The sequence below is a fragment of the Argopecten irradians genome, chromosome 7, assembly GCF_041381155.1.
Source record: "Argopecten irradians isolate NY chromosome 7, Ai_NY, whole genome shotgun sequence".
Lineage (NCBI taxonomy): Eukaryota > Metazoa > Mollusca > Bivalvia > Pectinida > Pectinidae > Argopecten > Argopecten irradians.
The window spans coordinates 29,119,794-29,143,917 of NC_091140.1; the positions used below are offsets into that span (position 1 = coordinate 29,119,794).

At 33.0% G+C, this 24,124-nt stretch overlaps 2 protein-coding genes across 4 annotated transcripts; one reads left to right on the plus strand and one right to left on the minus strand.

Annotated features, from left to right (window-relative positions):
• Positions 1–23: 23 nt before the first annotated feature.
• Positions 24–12,269, plus strand: LOC138328087 (uncharacterized). The gene is made up of 7 exons (XM_069274701.1): positions 24–469; positions 3,744–3,823; positions 4,890–4,993; positions 5,152–5,224; positions 5,574–5,653; positions 7,014–7,086; positions 11,862–12,269. Exons 1-7 carry the CDS (start codon positions 177–179, stop codon positions 12,077–12,079), a joined length of 921 nt encoding a protein of 306 aa, XP_069130802.1. The 5' UTR covers positions 24–176; the 3' UTR covers positions 12,080–12,269.
• Positions 12,270–16,294: 4,025 nt separating this feature from the next.
• Positions 16,295–23,562, minus strand: LOC138328068 (beta-1,3-galactosyltransferase 1-like). Of its 3 annotated transcripts, XM_069274673.1 has the most exons (3): positions 23,323–23,562; positions 22,806–22,908; positions 16,295–20,623 (listed from the first exon to the last, which is right to left on the minus strand). In XM_069274673.1, the coding sequence occupies exon 3, from the start codon at positions 20,595–20,597 to the stop codon at positions 19,419–19,421; it is 1,179 nt and encodes a 392-aa protein (XP_069130774.1). In that variant the 5' UTR covers positions 20,598–20,623; positions 22,806–22,908; positions 23,323–23,562; the 3' UTR covers positions 16,295–19,418. The 3 variants fall into 3 exon arrangements, with proteins under 3 accessions (XP_069130774.1, XP_069130775.1, XP_069130773.1); XM_069274674.1 differs by lacking the exon at positions 22,806–22,908 and having other exon boundaries at positions 23,405–23,562; XM_069274672.1 differs by lacking the exon at positions 22,806–22,908.
• Between the last annotated feature and the right edge of the window lie 562 nt (positions 23,563–24,124).

The following is a 24,124-nucleotide window of genomic DNA, read 5'->3' on the forward strand; positions in this document are numbered from 1 at the left end:
TTTTAATAACGGAAGTAGCAGGTTCCCGTAGCTTCCGGTTCCTAAATCGTTGCTTAGTGCACATAAACAGAAGATAAGATCATCGGCTTTACCTGTGTATTGGGTGCAAATGAAAAACATGCGCATGAATTCGCATTCGTAAAAACGGGATTTTTAATCAGTAGCCGAATTTCATTATGGCAACGGGACATATATTGCCAGGATTTGGCCAACCAGTGACGAATTTGAGAAGAGCAAAAACAGCCTATCCACTGGATAAAACAAAGCTAAAGGAGTATGCTTTATTAAATGTCCCACAACCCGATTACAGAGAACTAAGACAGATAAGAGACAACGCAAGACAAGTATGGTCTGCGAAACCTACATACGCCACATCCTACAACTGCCATTATGAAGGGAGATCTCTAGATGAACAGACTAAATCAAGACCAACGTCACCAACCAGAAAAAACAAACCTCACCCACCATTGTAAGTTATGTAGGCCTGTAAATAGCTGGTTTCGATTTCATCAATAGATACACATATCAAATCATATCCAAAATAATGGTAACAAAAGTCGAAAATGCAAGTAGTGCTTAAAATTACTGTAACCTAACTGCATGATATCTAATAGCCTAATTATCATATTATCTGATTATGTGCAATGTATTATTATAATATGAACATCAATGAAAACTTTGCTTTGAATACAGAACTCTCCAAGCCATGGCATATACATTTCCAACTGCTGTAACGATTAAACTACATGTACATTGATTATGCACCTTAATTTATCACCCTATCACTACTCCCTACTCCAACAATCTTTTGATCATTACGTCGTGTCGAAATTGCCCATCAGAAGTTTCTCAATATCGATGTCTAATATTATTGGTTTAACTACTCTCATAACGTGGGAGTCGACTGGTCAGCCGTTATTTTATCGAACATTATTTTGCTGTTAGACATGACTTAATGTTTCAAAAGTGTCTCGTCATGCTTTACCTCTAATATTAGTGGAGTACCAATCACTGTGGTCAAGTTGTGCTATATTACAAGTGTTGTAAGTGTAACAGGAGTGAAAAATAATGAAGCAGCTAGACTTGGAATCAAAACCTGGACCTCCAAACACTAGCCAAATGCTCTACCGCTAAGCTACCTGGGCACTGATGGTCAACCCAGTCCAATCCTGCTATATTCTACCCTCCTTCTTCAAAGTCTTTGCCCTCGAAGATATATGAGACCCTTATACTAGTAACAACCTCAATGCAGATTGAGGTGGTTACTAGTCTCCCTTGGTGTAGAGATCGTAAGTGATTGGAACCCCTGGAGTATCGAGGATGACCCAGTCCAATCCCGTTGTACTGGATCAATCATCAGTGATATCAATCAGGAAGCTCAATCGGTAGAAAATTTGTCTAGTGTTTGCAGGTTCCACATTCTAATCCTGGTCTGGACGCTACCAATTTTCTTCTCTTCTGTTACAAAACCACCCTTGTTAATTGACTTTGACATCTTCATTTCTAAATATCCTATCAACAGAGCATGATCTTACTATTCTAAAAATATCAGAGGTACATGTGTAGCACAAGGAAATACTTTTGAAACATTACAATTAATGCCCTATAAGAATTAATTATTGACTGATCTGTGAGTAGCTCTCATTAGCAGTAGCTAAATAGCACTTTCACCTGATGGAAAATGTATAATACAGTTGAAATATACCTTGTCACAGTAATAAATCTATACTATTCTCTGAGTTATGGAAAAATATCTTGTACAGTTCCAGAGAAAGAGAACTAATATTTTTAGTTGTTAGTGACTCTCATGTTATGGGGGTAATCATGACCCCTGGTGTGTGGGTCAGACCCTAATTTTACCCCCATCAAGCAAGTCTGTAGGAGTTGACTTTTTGTCATTATTCTTTCATTAATTCTTTGGACTATTCAGTCCATAAGTGCAAATACCAATTAATATATGAAATATACACAACAATATGTTGTCAATAACTACATACACTGTTATGAAATCTTTATCTACTTTAAAGGGAACATTAATTCTCACTAACATATCATCATGCAACCTTTTGGCAAATTATTTTAGTTGTTATAAACCCATTTATTTTTTGTTGATTGTGGATATCACTACATTCTTTAACCTGTTTTTATGCTGTATTGAAAAATCTTCTTTCCACCGAAAACTTGCAATAAGTTTTACATATTTTTCATACCTCCACCAGTTGGAATGCATTTAAAGAGTCTTTATAAATTGATCTACATATGCCAGCCTACATTTTTGCTATATTTTCTACCTATAGATATCTTGGAGTTAACTCATTGACCACTGAAGACACATTTAGTCTCTTTTAAAGACCAGTCCATTATAAAATTTAAGGGGTGAATAACTTCTAACATAAGCTTAATTTTGTCCATCCCTAAAACATATTAACTGTGTCACTTAAATATTACCTCTTGGTGAGCTGAAATTCATTGGATTTTAGAATATATATAGCTATTTAGCTTTTATTTTGTAAGTCTATACGTGTATCAAATTGGATAGAATTTAACATTAATTTTCATATACATAATGTACATTGCGGTTTTCACTCAGACTGTACAACAAAGAACTTGAAGGTCACAAAAATTTAACGAAGTGATCAGATGTGTATACACATATATAAAGCCTTAAACACGCCAAAACCCCCGATAGCCCTACCATGTTATCAAAGATTTTGTAAATTCAAAATTGAAAGCCATACTTAAATTGAAAGCCTCAACCAGATAATAAAGTTTGATTAAAATGAAAGGAATAAAGAAAACACTCTTTACTTTATAAGTAGAATACCTGTAATCACCCTTTTGTTAGGTTACCTTTTCATATGTCCCTTATTTCATTTAAACACCTTGTAACCTTTTTATCCGTTAAACTACAACATATTTATCTGAATGCCTACCCTAAATAAAAGAATTTATCTACCTAGCATATAAGTTATTTGAAATTTATTATGATGATAATATTTAAACTTGAAATCAAAGTAATCTTTTATTCCATGTAAACCATGATATACATGTATATGATGAAAGAATTCAAATACAGATAGAGTTTAAATATTACAAAGAAAAGCTTAGAAGCTACTATGGTTTTTCAAAATTGAGACACTACTGAATTTTCAACAATACACTCGGGGAAGAATTGGTATAGGGAGTCAGAAATTGTGATTTTTCTTGAGAAAATGGGCAAGTAATATGATATGCAAAGCTTAAAATCTACTCAATCCTAGCATGGTAAAGAGACAGCTGCAGCCTCCTTTGAAAATGTACTTTTTCAATGTTTTTTGATGCACACTATAAATAGAACAGTTAGGAGCAGGAGCTTTCAAAAAGTTTTAGAAATGAAATTATTTTTAAAGATTCAAAGTTTAATTTCTCCTACCGATTCCTGTTTTAAATGTTCTAATTTTCATACCACACAACTTTATCTTGCAAACTCCTCCTAAACACCTAGGCATAAGATTTGGTACACAGAACCCTGACATAAATGAGAGTTGGGTAAAGTATTCATGTATATGGTTTTGCAATGTCCCCTATTAATTGAGCTAAATTTGTGCAGCAGTGGGTATTAGTCGTCCACTCTGGCCAATCCTAGTGAACTTTTGGTGAGTAGCTGTCAGTGAAGGCTAACATCATCAGAGGACATAATATTATCATAACCTGGTACATGTATACATGTTTTCTCTCTTTGCATTGTTTTATTTTTGTTTCAGAGTGTTTTTGACAAATAGGCTTCATTATATTGATGGTCTTCAAAATCCTGATGCTACACTTGGGAAAGATGTTTATAGAGGTAAAATAAAATAATATATATTTTCCTTTAATCATTAATTTTCAAGCATTTCTTGAATTTGTATCTTAAAGATGCTTCACCGCTGACAAATGGTATTATTTCACTATCAAAAATAGGAGCAGACGATGTAGTATTTTTCTTCAGTTACAAAAGTTACTTACTTTACACTAATACCACCATTGGAAAAATTGAGCTTCTTATTTTACTTAAAGTTTAAATTACAAAAAAATAATTAATTGCATCCTGAACAAATTCTATATGGAATAAAGTACTGATTGTGCATGCACCAAATGCAACATAAATTATTTTATACTATTTTTGTGTTAATTAGACACATATATATACACCAATTATTGTTCAAGTGATGAATATCAATGATGCTCTGTCAGCGGTGGGGCATCTTTAAACTATATCAAGATTATGTTTTACATAAAAAATATTTTAGTGTTATTTTCAATTAAATAATTTGTTGTGTATATATATGAGAATGATAAGCATTTAAAATATAAACTTATAAGAAAGAAACCTGTTTACACAACTTGTGTCATGAACTAATTTTCATGTATCAAGGTCCAATTAATGAATTAATGAATTATTATTACAATGTTTAAAAATTTAAAAATAATTTGGAATTCAATTAATTAAGACAAAATTTATTAACAAGATTAAATAGAGTGTACATGTACATTGTATGTGCATAGATATTCCATATATCTATAAATGAGATATACTTTGATTTTGCACTATTTTCGTTGTCTAGGAGTTCTTCAGGGTGGTGTCCTAATACCACCTTTTTCTATTAGTATTATTATACATGTCAAATATATGCTACATGTACAATTACAGGTGTTTACAATTTTAAGCAAACTCCGTATTTAATGTCAAAATTTGGCATTTGTTTTTTATTATTTATTATCTACATTTTGTAAATTCACCAAGGCGGACAAACAAAATGTTGACCTCATAAAAGGTCAATAATTAATATGTATGCAATGTAGGTACGGGTATAAGCAACTGTATTTGCATGTTAATTTCACTTGATTCATTTCATCATTTATTTTATCAGTTGACGGTGTTGTACCTGATGAGGAGTACATCAGGAGAAGACTACTCCGTGAGAAATACATCCCACGCCCTCACACGGCAGCTATCAACCAATACGCTGATGATGTGAGTATGGCGAGGTCAAGAGTCAGATACATGGCCATAAATAGTTTAACCTTTTCGCATTGAGAAAGATAAGTACTGTTTTATTTTATCATAAATTAATTATGAAATATGATATAAAATAAGTTAAATTTCCTGATGTTTACTTTATTTTATATTAGGGGTTGAGGGACGTTTTCCCTGCAACAGAGGCACAAGCAGCAAGTGCATGGTTAAAACTCGCTGATGATAAAGGTAATTAGACACTCTAAGTCAATTAGTGTAAAGTTTAAAGAAATTAATAAATTGATCAATCAATCAAAATGAACGAATTTAATAATACCTATTATATTTGTTAAGATGTATCTATAATGACAGAATTAATCAATTAATAATAATCAATTATTAATGAAAGTGAATGAATGAAATATTATTTATTTGTTTATCACATTTAATTTTATTTTGTTCATTTATAATGAATAAGTCAATTGGTCAATCAATGAAGACTGAACAAAAAATAAGGAATGACTGAACAATAGAAAAAGAGAAAGAAACACATTGATTTGTTTGAATGAAATTGATTCATTTAAATTTTCATACTCAGATAAACACCAGTTGATGAATGTAATGCAAGAGGAGCGAACAAAAACCTTCAAAGAACAAAACAAGAAGTTACAATCACCAGTAAGTGGCCATGTTTATATTTATCCTGCCTTATTGACACAGAAATAAAAACCAGGTGAAACCAATAATTAACTAGATCATTCACCCCTGAAATTTAAAAATGAACTGTTCCAGCTTTAGTTTTGGGAGATTTCAAATTAGTCTTCAGGGTTGAATGAGTTAAGTTTGTCTCTGGTGTTATTCTCTATCGCAAGGTGTGGTGATAAGCCCATGTGAATAAGTTGTGCCTTTAATAAGCCAATTATATAAATCCTTGTACCTTGTGATAAGCCTGTGTCTATTGTTAAGGCAATTCATTGTAATCAACCTAGTATTTCTCTTTGTTATATAGCCCAGTAATGTCTAGTAAAAAGTCTCGTCCATGCATTTAACTTTAAAATATATGTTTTTGAGGTATAACTTTGGGTAAAAATCTTTGCATTTAAATCATGCTTTTGCTAGCAATGTCAAGAACTCTCTTGGCTTTTTCATAATGTGATATATACAAAATTATCTGTGATACTTATAAATCATCTGGAATTACTCCTTCCCTGTGTTTATACGATATAAAGGATGTGTTGAGATTTCCTTTTTAATGTATATATTATATATAATCTAAATAACAATTGCTGACCGCCAACTCCCCCCCACTCTCCCCACCCCAAACCTATGTTATTAAAAGCCACCGTACTAACTCTATGTTAATTTAATACAATGTATGCGAAAATGGAACTTAGTAACTGCACTTCCAGGGGATTAAACACAGGCCCCTGATCAATGGAACTTAGTAACTGCACTTCCAGGAGATTGAATACAGGCCCCTGATCAATGGAACTTAGTAACTGCACTTCCAGGGGATTAAACACAGGCCCCTGATCAATGGAACTTAGTAACTGCACTTCCAGGGGATTAAACACAGGCCCCTGATCAATGGAACTTAGTAACTGCACTTCCAGGAGATTAAACACAGGCCCCTGATCAATGGAACTTAGTAACTGCACTTCCAGGAGATTGAATACAGGCCCCTGATCAATGGAACTTAGTAACTGCACTTCCAGGGGATTAAACACAGGCCCCTGATCAATGGAACTTAGTAACTGCACTTCCAGGAGATTGAACACAGGCCCCTGATCAATGGAACTTAGTAACTGCACTTCCAGGAGATTGAATACAGGCCCCTGATCAATGGAACTTAGTAACTGCACTTCCAGGGGATTAAACACAGGCCCCTGATCAATGGAACTTAGTAACTGCACTTCCAGGGGATTAAACACAGGCCCCTGATTCCCTATACTGGGATGCTCTATTGATCTAACTAAGCTACATAAACTGTGTTTATGTTTTGATAGGTGCCTACGTTGGTTGTATTATATATTATCAGGTACCTAAGTTCGAGAGGGCTAACACTGACATGCCTTCACTACACAGATGGATGAAAATGGCCGGGGCTGATGGTAAGCACACAATATAGTTATCATCACATAAATATAATGTCCAGGTATTTCATAAATGATTAAGTCATAAAGGACTTGTCAATTTGAGGTCATAGATATTAATAGCATGGGTTTCTTCTGATTTAAGTAGTCTGAGTCTTTCTGCTATGCTATCATTATTTTATAAGCTTTGAGCCAATGAACGTCTCAACTCTGTACCTATATAAACTGTGGACAATTAGCAATCAGCAGACAGATATTGAATGATTTTTGTATTTATACACAATATATGCAAAATTGAAAATATATTCTACACACAGTCGTGGAATATCACAAAGATTTCTTTACACAGGATTCTGCAATACTGCAAGAATTTGTTTACACAGGATCCTGCTATATTCTAAGAATTTTGTTTACACAGAATCGTGCAATATGATAAGACTTTTATAAACACAGGACAGTAAATCATATTTTGCCCCCTATCATACCCCTCTAGTTCCTGGTCGACTGCCCTAGAGATCAGTAAGTAACTGTGTTGGGTTCAGGGTTTGATTTGAAGTCCTGTGGTCGTTTAAGGATCCCATGTTTGTATCATGCATGCGTTTGGTGTGTGTTTGTCCCCTTGTGATACATTTACTTAGTTTATAGTGCTATCTTACTGAACCATACTGCCCTCATGTTTATGTTTTTCCAAAAACTAAAAGATGAACAGATGAAGTGGTTAGACAAAAAACTCCAAATAAAGCTAAGTGAGACATAGAATTAGAAATTAACTCTGTTTTTTCTTTGCCAGACACATAATTCAGAACTTTCCTCAGAGGAGATTGCTGGAATAGTGGCCTAATATGTAATAATGTATTTGAGGGATCCATTAGTAGTTGTTTATCTAACTGTTCAATTTAACATTATTTGAATGAGTAGAATAAGTATTTTTTTAATTGTTATTGTCTAATTGTATTAATTGCATGTAGTAGGAAAAATAGATACATGTAACATTCCATTTACTGATTAATCTACTTTTATGTTTTTCAGTTTATCTTTGTTTGAACATATCTATTGATTATAGACCCATGATTTTTCTAATGAGTGAATATCAGTTTAGGAGATAACACCACTCTTATTTCAACTTTAATCTAAAGTCTACCTGTGTTAAGACACCTGATATTGTGAGACCACTAATTAAAAACCTACCTGTATTAAGACACCTGATTTTTTGAGACCACCAATTTAAAGTCTGCCTGTACTAAGCCATCTGATATTATGAGACCACTAATCAAAAGTTTACCTGTATTAAGACACCTGATATAATGTGATCATTTATTAAAAGTTTACCTGTATTAAGACACATAATATTGTGAGACCACTAATTAAAAGTCTACCTGTGGTAAGACACATGATATTGTGAGACTACTCATTAAAAGTCTACCTATATAAAGACACCTGATATTGTAAGGCCACTAATTTAAAGTCTACCTGTTATAAGACACCTGATATTGTGAGACCACCAATTAAAAATCAACCTGTATTAAGGCACCTGGTATTGTGTGATCAATAATGAAAATTGTATCTGTATTAATTAAGACACCTGATATTGTGAGACCAATAATTAAAAGTCTATCTATATCAAGACACCTGATATTGTGAGACCACTAATTAAAAGTTTACCTATATTTAGGACATCTGATATTGTATGACCGCTAATTAAAAGATTACCTTATTAAGACACCTGATATTGTGAGACCACTAATAAAATGTCTACCTGTATTAAGACACTTGGTATTGTTCGATCAGTAATGAAAAGTTTACCTGTATTAAGACACCTGATATCGAGAGACCAATAATTGAAAGTCTTCCTGTATTAAGACTCCGGATATTGTATGACAACTAATTAAAAGTCTTCCGTTCACTTATGATCTCTACACCCCTGGACTATCTCATAGTAAAACTGGAGGCAACAGAATAGAACAGGTAACTTAGTCATTTGATGTACATCAAAAGAGCCGTATAACGGTACACTGTGGTTGACTGTGTGACTTTGATGTTAGGCGTCGCTCTCTCTGTAGTCTTCAAAGGAAATCTTTGCTAGCCTGTGATTGGTCAAATGTTTTCAGCTGAGCTGCCTCCAGTTTTACTATGAGATAGTCCAGGGGTGTAGAGATCGTAAGTGATCGGAAGCCCTGGAGTATCGAGGATGGGATATTGTATGACCACTAATTAAAGGGACAATTCACTCAGACTATTTTTTTTACATGACTAAGAAGCAAAATATAGCATAAATGTATTGTTCTACATTTCTTATGAAACATATAACGTAAAACATTTACAAATTCCACGACATTGTTAAGTATTTTAATTAATATCGTTGAAATATCAAATCGTTGATCAATACGATTAAGCAGGTACAATACAGACGCTGTACCCATACCCGAGCCAAAGTCATGCACGTTAAACAAATAAACTACATAACCACTGACACGGTGATAAAATGATTTTTAGGCAAGACAATTCATCTAATAAGGTAAAATACTACTGTCAAGGATTGAGCATTCGTTGATTACCTCAGGTTCGGCATACAAGAAGTTCGACCACAATTTGTAATGGCGGACAGCGAGCGAGTTTGAACATTATAGATCTATATACACACATGTCACAACCATGGGCTTTTCCGGCATATCACAGTAAAACCGACAGATCTAATTTCCATAAGAACTGGTTTTTTCCGATATATGTACAAATTTAATGTTCTCAGATATGTTCACTAACTAAAAGTTTACCTGTATTAACACCCCATATATTTTGAAATCACTTATTAAAAGTCTATCTGTATTAAGACCCCTGATATTGTGAGACCACTTATTAAAAATCTAATTAAAGTGTTAAGCTACCTCATGTAGAGAACACATTTTCCAGACAAATAGTACTAAAGGAGTAATCTCAACTAAAACCGATAATGTACCTCATTGTGCTGATTTTCAATGAATTCCCAGTTTAAGGCAAACAAGATGCCAGATGTTTTAGTTCGTTATATGATTCATCATAATGAAAGACTACTACTGTTTAGGCAAATGGAATTAAAATACCTACTATGTTTTGATATCTTAATTGTTTTATTGAGATAATACATATACCTGATATATAAGGAGATACTACATATACCTGATAAATAAGGAGATACTACATATACCTGATATATAAGGAGATACTACATATACCTGATATATAAGGAGATACTACATATACCTGATATATAAGGAGATACTACATATACCTGATATATAAGGAGATACTACATATATCTTATATATAAGGAGATACTACATATACCTGATATATAAGGAGATACTACATATACCTGATATATAAGGAGACTGCTTGGCTATAGGATATTTCATAATAAGAGTGCGAGTCAAACTATATGTTTGTAATCCTTGTTTTTCGATGTAATTGCCCTCTAGTATGAAGCGGTCTTATTTAGACCCACGGTGTTCATGGGCCATCACTCAGAACTGAAAAATGTCGGGATCCTTTCCATATTGGCCCGCTCCGTACTCATCAACTGCTACCACGATTTCTTTGTCAGACAGAAAATGACGTTCACAGAAATCCATTTTCAAGATTGATTATAAAATCACAAAACCAGGCGAATAAGCAGAATTTGACATTTGTTTATGTCCGTTTTGCTTTACAGCATCCATTTCAACTTTGCAAATGTGTATTCTTGCCTTGTTCTATTTTAGCGAAAAACCTTCAGAGAGTTTCTTCAGCGTTTTTATGGATGGCTGTTCACAGCTATAGTCTAACGAATTCGCATACTACATTCCTGTTATTCTAAACATTTCTTGGATAAAAAGTCCAACATTAAATGCATTTTGTGTGGTCATCTGCACCTTGATAACATATATATGAGTGCATCTTGAACATTTTTAGTCGCGGGGACTCAGATCCTACCCACTGACGACTCTGAACTTTATCCCCTGACTCATAATCGTATCATCTCCAGTCACCAGACACAAGAGTAAAATCATCTTTTTTTATTTTAAAATTCTTCAACAAGACTCTCCATACTGATGCTCTAGTGGCCATTTGATCATCAATAGGGGATTTGGATACCCAAAGGGTTGTTAGCTTGCGCATACCTAAACGATCATGTAAGGTTGTTGAAACGTTATCATGTGCAATTGCCTATAATGTGTCTGGATATATTTCTTCCACTTGAATTCGCCTATCAGATAGATTTCTAACTTTCTTTCACATTTCTTAGTACTCGTTGATGGCCACCAGTGGACGTCCTGACCTGGCTTCATCTTCTTAAGATGTTCAACCACGTTTGAATTTCCCTATCCAGAAATCGGTCAGGGGATAAGATGGTAACAGGAGACCCATAAATATCGGCTAACTTTCCCTGTATTAATTCCCTGCTTTACCTTTAAGGTGCCAAATAAAAACAAGTTCTTCAAGATGAAAATAATGTCTTTTCATCAGTAGCCATGTTTGACATTCAGTAACTCATTAAAGAATGGCTCAGTACGCGTGTAATTTTGTACCCTGGCTTAAAATATGTATTGAAATATGCATGGATATCGTGACTGTGACGTTTAGGTCAATCGTATATGACATTAGCTGGTTACTCACTGACTCGTCGTTTTCAGGTTTTGTTGTTGTACATTTACAGAGAACATTTTTACTTTTTACCATAACTGCGGGAGATTTGACGATTTGAGTTTTTATTGATTATATATATTAGCCCTAGCCAATCTTTTAAAGATTCTGAAACATACTGATTTTTTTTCTTGCAGAAAGTAACGCATTAAATCGAGTTCTTCAGACAATCCGCACCAACCCTGATAACCAGTTGTCTTCGCGAGTCGGTTCTACCTCTGGATCATTGAAAGAGAGACGCAGCAATGATATTAATGCTATGAGGCGCATTCGTTTTGTCCCCAAGGCAAGTCGAGGGGAATTCCTAATGCATCCTGACTGGCCGCCAAACATTCCTCATCATCATGTGCCTTGAGTGACCTTGGATGACTTTGTGTGACCTTTGTGACCCCAATGTCACCTTGTTTGGTGACTTGTGCTTAGAGCTAGTGCATGTGTATAGATTTAACCAGACATTAGTAAAAACAGGGTTTTTTAAAAAGTAATACAGACATTTGTGTCGTCTGCTACTATATTTACATATTGTACACAAGTGCCTGTGCGATTCATAGAAAGTGCCTGTGCGATTCATAGAACCGCTGTAATTTAGAAAAAAACACTCAGCAAAACAAGATGTTTCCATATTACATACCCTACAGTGACAAATGAAACGTAGGTTTTATTATATGATCTGATCAGTTGACTATAAAAATCATGTACATGTACTGTTTGTCCCTTGAGTAGTCGCTATGAACAGGTTTCGCTTTAATCATAAAATATATTTCTAGTAATGTATGTATCAAAGAATGCCATCATGCAAGTCCGATTGTAATTATTCTTTACAGCCATCAAATTATGAACCTATTTTTACATGACAAAATTATAAATTCATTTCTTTTATTATTTAGTGATACATTTATATCTGATCTCCCTTTAACTGTTTTTAAAATATTTTCTATTTTTACATGCACTCCTTCTAGTCCTTTCTTATATTATCTGTATGTAAGTACACGTACATTTAATTGTATGTTTTATTTTATTTTCATAAAGAAACAAATGTCTTCAGATGAATTTTCGATCAAAAGATTTACCTAAATTGACTTTTTGCTCCTTTTTTGTAAAATCATCCTGAATTTCACATAAAGCTTAATTTTTAAGACCAATTTCGACTGCGATTAATCTGAAATTGATCTGACTTTTTCATGCGAAATTTGCATTATTATTTCAGACGAATTTAAGGTCACATCTCTTTTCTTGAAGACATTTAGACAGTGTATACCGTCATTAGTTAAATGAATTGATTTTTTATCTTGTTATTGCATGTTCAAAGATGAATTCTCGGTGATAAGGAACATTAAAAAGACTAAATATACTAATTCTAGCGCAATCTGTTGATTGTTGCTAGGCACTTGTTGACACATTCAGGACCCAGTTTCACGAATTTAAGGAGATCCTTAACTGTAAATTATCCATAGAAAATCATTACAGGAGTTCAGGAAAGTTTCTTAACTTAAATGCTTTCTTAAGTTCTGTAATGGTTTTACATGAAGAATTTTTCAGTCAATTTATTACTTAATATCAAAGAATTTTCGTGAAACTGGGTCCAGAGTCACTAATAATTTCTATTGACTCTTAGTAATCATGAAACTGATTTTTTATGGCCATATTTGCGATTTTGGTTTCAAAGTGGAAAGTTTTTTAACGTGACCACTCCGGTGTGCCACAAAATCGCGAAAAATATTGTCCCAGCTATACTGTAATTCTGACTTAGAAAGATATTCCTTTTGAAGTTATCTTTTTTTCTACAATGAATATACAACCCTTTGCCATTGCACTTGGCCATTGAGTACAATCATGCCAAAATGCCGAAATCTTCCAAATACAGGTATGAAATACCATAGCATTGTATAGCATTATCAATTTTAGAATATTTTCTGAGTGTTTATACATTTCAAAGAGCATTATTTCATCATTTAATTAAAAGTATGATAAGATAAATGAGCTAAATAATTGTGCATGTACATGTACATATTTATGCAGCATTCAATCTTGTTTGTGTGTATCTTGTTTAATCCAGCATTGATATATTGATTTTATATGCGGAATGTATTTGCTACAAAAGGAGTATACCTTTAATTAACTGTGAAGTGTTTTGTGTGTGTTTGCGTGTTTTACTTTGATATTCCTGTGACGTCAACAAATAACAATCATGATGTTATCATCTGTGTACAATCCCTGAGAAAATTGATTTTATTGATGAACCCATTTTGAATTTTAAAAAAAATAGAAAGAATAAAATACATACACGAATGTAACATATTTCCAACGGCTCTAAAATGAAGTTATAGGACTAGAAGACAAAATAGTCTACTGCAGTATATATTGTTTCTCTTTGTAACAGTGGTTGCTCAAAGTGCGTAGGGAACAAGTATTATATGTACTACTCCCCTGCAAATGTGAGTTTTGTATACAGTGTGTTTTTGGAAATGCAAACGAACTTAATGTAACCGTTCATTTATATCCAGGTTTTAAATGAGGGACCGTATGTTAGATATCGGGCTTTATATCAAAGAGGTATGATAATTTTTATATTGTGTAGTATATCAATTTGTGAAGTGGACGCTGAATGGATTTATTGATTCTAACCATATAGTTAAAGACTATAAGTAGATACATTAAAATGCCATTATTTTCCCATTAATTTCACATTTAGGGAACTAATAACTAAGTATTCTGTTGTAAGAAACCATTTATTTTTTTAATTGTCTTTAATATCATATCAATTGCCTTGTCAATCGTGCCTTGACCAATTTGTTGGTGACCATTAGTATTGACATTTCACATTTTAATGGGAAAGTAATAGTAGGTTAATGGTCGAATTAATTTACATAGCTAGATTAATAGCTCTTAATGATATATGTAGACAATAATGGGGTTTCTTTTAAATGTAGATGTACAATATTGTACATTGAAATGTTTTTGTTTTGACGTAATCTAGATCTATTTTACACATGCTTTCTGTTGGTGTTATAGTATTGTCTTGTGGCTTGACCATTTAATCAATTTCCAGAGTAAAAAATATACATTATTTTTAAATAGGTTAATATTTAATGTTGGGTAAATAATTAGTAATACTATTTTTTGCATAATTTATTTTTATATACATCATATCAGTATTGTCTAATTAGTATATATTTATATATGTAACAATATTATTTATTGTTCTTATTAATTTAAAGATACTACATCGCTGACGAATGGTATTCTTTCCTTAATCAAAAACAAGAGCAGACGAATTAGTATTTATCTTCTAGATCTGTTGCAAACCATTACCACCTTTGAACTTATTTTACTTCAAGATAAAATATTAAAAGTAATTAATTGCACCACGAAAAAAATCTATGGCACTATGTCCTTTTGAAATCAAGTACTGATTAAGCATGTATTAAAATCAAAATAAATTGAAGGTATTTTTGTGTTAATTTATATACGAGTAAACATTAGATATTGCTCAAATAATGAGTATTGTTTGAGTACTGTCAGCGGTGAAGCATCTTTAATTTTGTTGGTTTGTTGGGCTATCGGTGAAACTTTTTTCTCTGCTTTAATTGGTTTTAATGTATCTTAATAATGGCTGAAGGAATCATCTCTGATTGGCTGAAATAAAGTTTAATGATTCTATAGCTTCAAATATGAAAACTTTATTTAATGTTAAGTTTGTAAAAACTTATTTTAATAGTTTATTACTCGTTACCGTTTAGTAGTAGCTAGGTTGTTTTTGTTAAAAATTTAGTGCCTTTTTATCACGATAATTACATGTTTCCTATGTATAAGATAATGATGTTTTGGTTAATTGGTTATTTGTTTGTTTATTTACGACTGTTAGTTGTGTGTGGCCTTACATTCCCCATTGAGATGTCCGAAAATATTATGTATTGTCAAACCACCCCGAAATAAACAACTTCCCCCAAACATTCATGCCTTTGTAGTTCGTTACTTCATATGTGTTACCGGAAGAGTTCATGAGTGTATTGAGAGACGACAGGGTTAAGAATTCACAACAGAGCCCAGCCTATGACACTCAGAATTCACAACAGGTCCAGAGACGACAGGGTTAAGAATTCACAACAGAGCCCAGCCTATGACACTCAGAATTCACAACAGGTTTCTGTCTATGACACCTAGAATTCACAACAGAGTCCTGACTATGAAACTCAGAATTCAAAACAGAGTTGTACCTATGCCACTCAGAATGCACAACAGAGTCCTGAATATATGACACTTAGAATTCACAACAGAATTCTACCTATGACACTTTTCTCAGTGTATATCTTTGTTTAATTTCGTCACAAGTGAAAGAACCTTTTTAATACGATACCAACCATAGCGCAATCCTATACTAATGGGTTATATGATTTTGATTTTGATGGAGTTAATTGTTGCCTGAAAATATACATCTAAGCGAATAGTAACCATCACCTCCATTTATCCTTATTTTTTCAAATCTTAAACATGTAGCTATATAATATCGTATATTATTTGTGTCATGGCAATTAAATATTTGTAACAACGATTTGCATTTTCCATAAATATTTATTTATCGTAAATAATTAAATATAGATAACAAAAATAATGATCGTTACATTCTATGATTAATATTAGTAAACGATATATTATGATATATTCCAAATTTTAAGATAACATCACAATTTCGTGGACAACAATGATCATTCTCGTCAACATTTATATTGGGTCTTCATTGAATGAGTGTTTATTGCATAATGTGATTTTACGAAACAAGTCTTTGCATTTTTTAATTTTGTGAGCCTTGGCGAGTAAATAATAACAATTCGAAATGAGTTTCATAAAATCTCATATGAAATGAACACCTTAAGAGGTTTAAGATACATTATATCACAAAACTTCAAAAACCTAAATTTCGAAGAATTTCAACACCAATATCAAGCGGAGACAGCCACTTAATTTTGACGTCACGTCATGTTTCTTGAAGCACTGTTCTGCCATGACGTCATGAGGGATTTTCAGACTGATATAGAAAATGAAAGTCGTTCCATTTTATATTCCACTAGTGACATATGCAGAAATATATTTGATGGATGAAGTCGCTGAAGTAAATTCACAAATATTGTGTTGTCTCCCTTACAATGAACGCACATAAGCTTAAGACCACAATTACTTTCACTACATGTTATGCCAAAGGAAAATGAAAATTGCATTTTTTTTTGCAAAAACGTTTTCAACTGAAATTAGTTTTTGTTATTTATGCTGAAGACACAGTCGAGATAGAAAGTGTCACATAACCTACTTGTTTTCGAGATATTTTCACCTACATGTCACATACCTTTGACGCTATAAGGACAATTCAGAGAAAATGACAAAAAAATCATTTCTCAAGCCTGATAACACAATGTGTCCCATCGCACATAAAACTCGAAAAATGCGTACTTAATGATGTACTTTCGCGTGCAATAAGATTACGCCGTGCGACTCTAAATCTCGGGATTAAATCGTAAGGAGACGTTAATTAGGCATACATACGCGAAATTAAATTACCACAGAAATAAGAATGTTTACAGTAAACAGACCTATATAGGTCGATAACAAACTGAACAACACAAATTTTATGAGCTATCTGTTTTGAATTATTCAGCACTGAACTTCATCATTATTAAAATATAATATGACAAAAATCGATACACTATTCAGTGAACGGTATACGTTGCTAAGCACGTAGTAAACATTATAGCCCATGTAATGCATTATTAATGGAATAGTGTGTGTATATCAATTACATTATACGAGTTCTCTATGCCAGTTGCTACGCAAGACGAGGTTTAGCTGGATTAAATTTAGACTTGAATGGTGTCTGCGCTGGTCATAAGACGCTTAATTTGCAGAACATTTAGTCCTGTTGTCTTTGACAATTCTGAAAAGATCTTAGTTCAAATCTTCACTATTGTAAACGAATTAATAAATAATATTATGCATACATAATTCATACAAAAATAATATACCGCGATTCAGACTTGGATTGTACAATTTTAATATTGAACCATGAGGGTGAAGAAACCGCCAGAGAGATCTATGTTAACACTAGTATCAATAGATTATTCCTGAGACCAGATCAAATGTTAAAAGAAGCTGATAAATAAATTTATAGAGGTAAACGTTTTATTGAATTTTAAGCTAGACCCCTAAAACGTCTGAACATGTTCTATAGATACTGGAAAAGGTTGAACGTATGTAAAATATATCTAATTCGGGTGTCCTGGCATGCTTTATCAAACACATTGGTATTATATAACGAAAAATTCTTATTATTTTATAACCCAAAAAATAATTAACATTATGAAAATAGTATAACTGAAATTATAGAATTTAAAAAAAATATTATAATTGAAATATAATACAGTGTATACATCAATACACTTCTAGTTACAAATCCATAACATTCATGTAAAAATAACAGTTTAGAAAAAAAATCCCCTACAAAAGTATTGACAATAACAAAAATATAACATAACAACTGTGACATAGCACACCTTATATAGATAAAATATGTAATGATTGTAATGATTATGATATCGTAAATTATAATGGATGTCACTTTTTAAGATATGAGATACTGTATAACACAAAACTCGGAGAGTGTACTCTATAGAACAAATTGCAGTGTACACTGAAGAGGCCGCGAAGTACAATCTGTGTGAAAGCTCTACAATAAAAAATTAATTATATATATTTAAGTTAAAGCTGCGTAATCCATATCTTTCAGTGTCCGACAAACAAACAATGACAGAACATAGTATGATAGCCCTCAAATGTTATGAACTTTCCCCGAATTACAAGTCCAGAGACTTTAAAAAGACTGTAAAAGTTTATTTGTTTTCTTTTGAACTCGGAATTATTTTGGTGTGTAATTAAAAGGAAAAACTTCATGACTCTTTCTATTATAAGCACCTTAATTTCTTTTTGTTAACACATGTATACGGACCGTCGAGATACGGAGTATACTGCTTTAATCCTTATAAAATTCTAATTTTTATTTGAATTTTTATTTGAACCAATGGGTACATAAGTCAACTTCTTGGTGAAATATAAAATTAAATGCATAGGTTCGACAAAATATGTAATAGATCTATCTGTGATTGCATCCTCTAAAATCATTCAGCTGACAAATGCATATACATATGATTTACTTGTTCGTGGTTTCCTATTAGACACCCTATCCATGGTTATCAAACTTTAGATTAATGTCTTACTTAAGTAGTAGTTAAAGGGCCACTACCTTTCCGAAACGGCTTTTAATTTTTAAAATAGGAATGTAAAACGAGATCAATAATTTTGTAGAGTCGCAGAAGTTATTAACTATACGTTTACTAGCACACTTATCATCACCTTCAGAACTGTTTAATTAGAATAAATAAAATGTTAATTTTCATAACGCGGGTCGTTTTATGTTTCCCGCCGTCGTCCTAAATGCCGCGCGGTAGTTGACTATCACTGCGCCAGACGGCAAAACAGCGAAATGAATCTTCATTGTTATCGTACATTAGACAGGAAATCTTGCATATGTTTGGTGTTGTAACCTCATCTTAAGCCATCGATATATATTTTCTTTTGTTATTAATGTTTTTAAGAAACCTTTAAATTTTGCTCCGGAAAGGTAGTGGGCCTTTAACTATATTACGAAATTAATATTCAAACGGTAATAATTTTTGATTCATAATTTCCTTCCCAAACGGCGTGATTTTATCAAGAGTGTTTCCCCATAGAATCTCATGCATGCCCTTGTCGGGAGCAGTAACTACACAATGCTCCAACGGTCTCTTTTTATCCTGGTATTCGGACATGCCCTGTTCTTGGTTTAATGTAAAAGACTCCGAGCCGTCCACAAAGTTTACACTGGTGCCCACGGCTTTCAGAAGAAACCCGAATAGGTACACATCGTCAACTGGCACCAGTGGTGAGGTATAGGACGCGTTGAGTAGCAGCGGTACCAAATCACTAGAAAACAAGACAAGATACCCAGAACAGAAAGTAGGTAATATCCCCTTGTCCGAGTCCAATAACATCTCTGGTGGTATGTACCATTTACTATTTCTATCAGATACCAGTTTGTGTTTGTACTTTCCTTGACACACAACGGATTTTGGTTTTTTCATTATTTGTGGAATAAATTTTTCAATGAGAGAATATATATTTACAAAAATATCGTCGTCAACTTTGAGTATATACTTCGCCTGTTGACAACGATTATTCACAAAATCTAACAAGGCCAATGCTTTAAGCGATAAGTTTCTGACGGTGTCTATAAAATGACAACGAATAATATCATCATTATCTTTTCGCTCCCTTTCTACAGCTTCCGTTAGATGTTTATCGGTTGTTTCACCTATTAAGAAAACACGTTCTACGTAAAGTGATTTAAAATTATGAACTCCTCCCCAGGTGTTTCTTATATCGTTACGTTTGTCGACGTTTTCTGGTGCACTATGTATGTATATCAACAAGTGAACCGATCCCCGATGGCAGACTTCCTTTTGAACATCATATGACACCAGATGTGGATGTTTCCGATGTTGTCCTGATAATGGGATGAATTTTGGTTGATTAATGAACCATCCCATGAATTCGGTGTTTGATAGACCAGTATATGATGAATTCTTCGTCCTTTCGTTGTCATGGTTGGTTGAATTTCGTTGATCTGTCGATTCTAAGGTCTTGATCTCCATTTGGTGTTTTTGGTCGAGGTAGTGTTTAGGGATAAATATTGATTGGAAGTGAACTGTCATCAGGCAGATCCATAGCACAACATACAATAAAAACGCCTCTAGTTTTATCAGCGTTCGTATGCAGGGTCGTACCTCCATTCTATAAGCCGAAGTCGGATTATTCCCTGCAACATAAATATAATTCATTTTTTTAAAGAGATGTTAATACTATTCAATTCTTAATATATATACATAACATGTGTTATACTAATGCAAAGTTTTCAATTATCTATATTACAATGTATACTGTAAATTAACAATACTATAACTATTCTTGTTTCATTCACTAAGGATTTCTTCAAGGCATGACAATACGAATTTATATGGATTACTATTAATCAAGGCATGACAATACGAATTTATATGGATTACTATTAATCAAGGCATGACAATACGAATTTATATGGATTAATATTAATCAAGGCATGACAATACGAATTTATATGGATTACTATTAATCAAGGCATGTCAATACGAATTTATATGGATTACTATTAATCAAGGCATGTCAACACGAATTTATATGGATTAATATTAATCAAGGCATGACAATACGAATTTATATGGATTACTATTAATCAAGGCATGTCAATACGAATTTATATGGATTACTATTAATCAAGGCATGACAATACGAATTTATATGGATTAATATTAATCAAGGCATGACAATACGAATTTATATGGATTACTATTAATCAAGGCATGTCAATACGAATTTATATGGATTACTATTAATCAAGGCATGTCAACACGAATTTATATGGATTAATATTAATCAAGGCATGACAATACGAATTTATATGGATTACTATTAATCAAGGCATGTCAATACGAATTTATATGGATTACTATTAATCAAGGCATGTCAATACGAATTTATATGGATTACTATTAATCAAGGCATGACAATACGAATTTATATGGATTACTATTAATCAAGGCATGTCAATACGAATTTATATGGATTAATATTAATCAAGGCATGTCAACACGAATTTATATGGATTAATATTAATCAAGGCATGACAATACGAATTTATATGGATTACTATTAATCAAGGCATGTCAATACGAATTCATATGGATTACTATTAATCAAGGCATGTCAATACGAATTTATATGGATTAATATTAATCAAGGCATGTCAATACGAATTTATATGGATTACTATTAATCAAGGCATGTGAACACTAACATTAGCATCGTGTGTGAAATGCATCCAAACAAAAAAAACGAGGCGATTTTCAACACTTTTACAAAACATTTCTCTAAAGTTTAACTATCCTTTTATCGAAAACCGATATTATATGTGGATGGATTCATGCATGCTTACATATTAAGCTTTGTATGGAAGAAGTATGGATTACACTTTTGCTCCATTATCGATAGTCTAGGGTTGATTTCACTGTCGTTATGTCTAATGGAGTGTTGAGGACATTTTTACCCAATGTACTTTCAAATATGGTTTCTACCTTTACTCCCGGTAAATATCCATATGGATGATTCAAGTTTTACCAAGGATACATATCCATATAAATTAAGAGTTTTACCCAGGGTACATATCCCATATCTAAATAAATTCCAGTTTTACCCAGGACATATATCCATATAAATATCAGTTTTACACAGGGTATATATCCATATAAATATCAGTTTTACACAGGGTATATATCCATATAAATTAGAGTTTTACCCAGGGTACATATCCCTTATCTAAATAAATGCCAGTTTTTACCAGGGTACATATCCATACAAATTCCAGTGTTACCGTATAATTCCAGTTTTACCCTGGGTATATATCCATATAAATTTCTGTTTTACACAGGGTACATATCCATATAAATCCTATTTTTACCCAGGGTACATATCCATATAAATTTCAGTTTTATCCCTGGTACATATCCATATAAATTCCAGTTTTACCCAGGGAACATATCTATACAAAGTCCAGTTTTACTCGGGGTCCATATATAACAGTTTTACCCCGGGTACATGACCATATAAATCCTATTTTCACCAAGGGCACATATCCATATAAATAACAGTTTTACCCAGGGAACATAATGATGCGGATTCCATTTTACCAATATGGATACTATTTATGTCCAACCAGGTGGGTACAATGTCAAACCAATATGCATAACACATTTACCTTTAAATTACATACTAATATAGATATCAAGCTTGTATTACTCTCTATCACAAGTGTTATACTCCCTGCCAATACACATAAAATAATTATATTGAGTATATATTGACACACCAGTCAAATTATATTACTGATTTACTAGGATATAGCTTACCTGACTTTGTTACGAAGTAGCTACCAACTGATTTGTCTGCGTATGAATTTTTACCTGTGATACCTATGATATCTGCCACCCGTATATGTTTATATACATCTGCCTACCAAAGGAAAGAAAATCGATGCGATAATCAATTAGTGTATCTAAACTGTGGCCACACAAACCCTACTAAACAATTTTACCTGTAGATTTAGAGTCAAGCGCGAGCTATACGTCGTAGGCAGTCAGTTTCATACTTGTGTAATGTACAAATGTTGAGAGTAATTGCTATATAATATGTTATGCACATATACTTGTCCATCCTGCCATGCCTACACATTTGTATTTGATATATCCCTCATGTTACACATTATTATGTGTCTGGGTGTAAAATAAAATCGTTGAATCGTTAGCATGTCAATAACATTCAGCACATCATTATCAGGGCCACATAAAACTCTTTGGGTCTACTACACTGTAGCTAAACAATGAGATTTACTGTAGTCTCTAACACAATGCTTTCTCAACTACTTACTTTTATACACCAGTGTTGTCAGGACTCACTATCGTCGATACACATGCTACTGTTTAAATCTCTGTTAAATGTTTATAAATACCTAAGAGTAACCCAAGATTTACGTGGTGTACCCCTTGGGTGAAGTGGGTATTTTATCCATCCGTCTTTCTCAGCTACCCTTTCGATTTATCCGACTGACAACCAATACAACTCTAATACAATAGTGATGTTTTTCTTCCGGAAACACACCCGAGTGTATATTCTATGTTTGCGCATGTGTACTATACCCGGGGTATTAATAAAACATGTACACACACATCAGTGAATTCTCAATACACCTACATTTTGTACATCTGAATGACGTTTCTGTGTTCAGCCTTGTTAGATTGCGACATGTGGTGTAAGCCCACACGAAAACTAACAATGCTTTAGGCCAGGGACATTATATTTTAACGGGGAATCTATACTTAACAGCAACGCAATATCTACCCATCGCATATGTTTTATATATGGTACAATGTATACCTTCACATCAAATATTCATTGATGAAATGTTCTTTACACGCTCAAGCAGTCAATGAACGGTATTTTATTATAATGCACCTACATTGTAATCATTATATGCATGAATTGATAAGAAGCGACTATGAATTGCTATATTTGAAACTGTGTTTTATATACTTGGATAAAAAAACGTTGATTACTGGAGCATGAAGGCAATAAATTAAACAAGGAACATATACTGTACATGCCTTTCATGTACTAATAAACTTAAAAAGTACATGTTCTGTTGCGTTGTTTATGATGCAAATTCACGAAT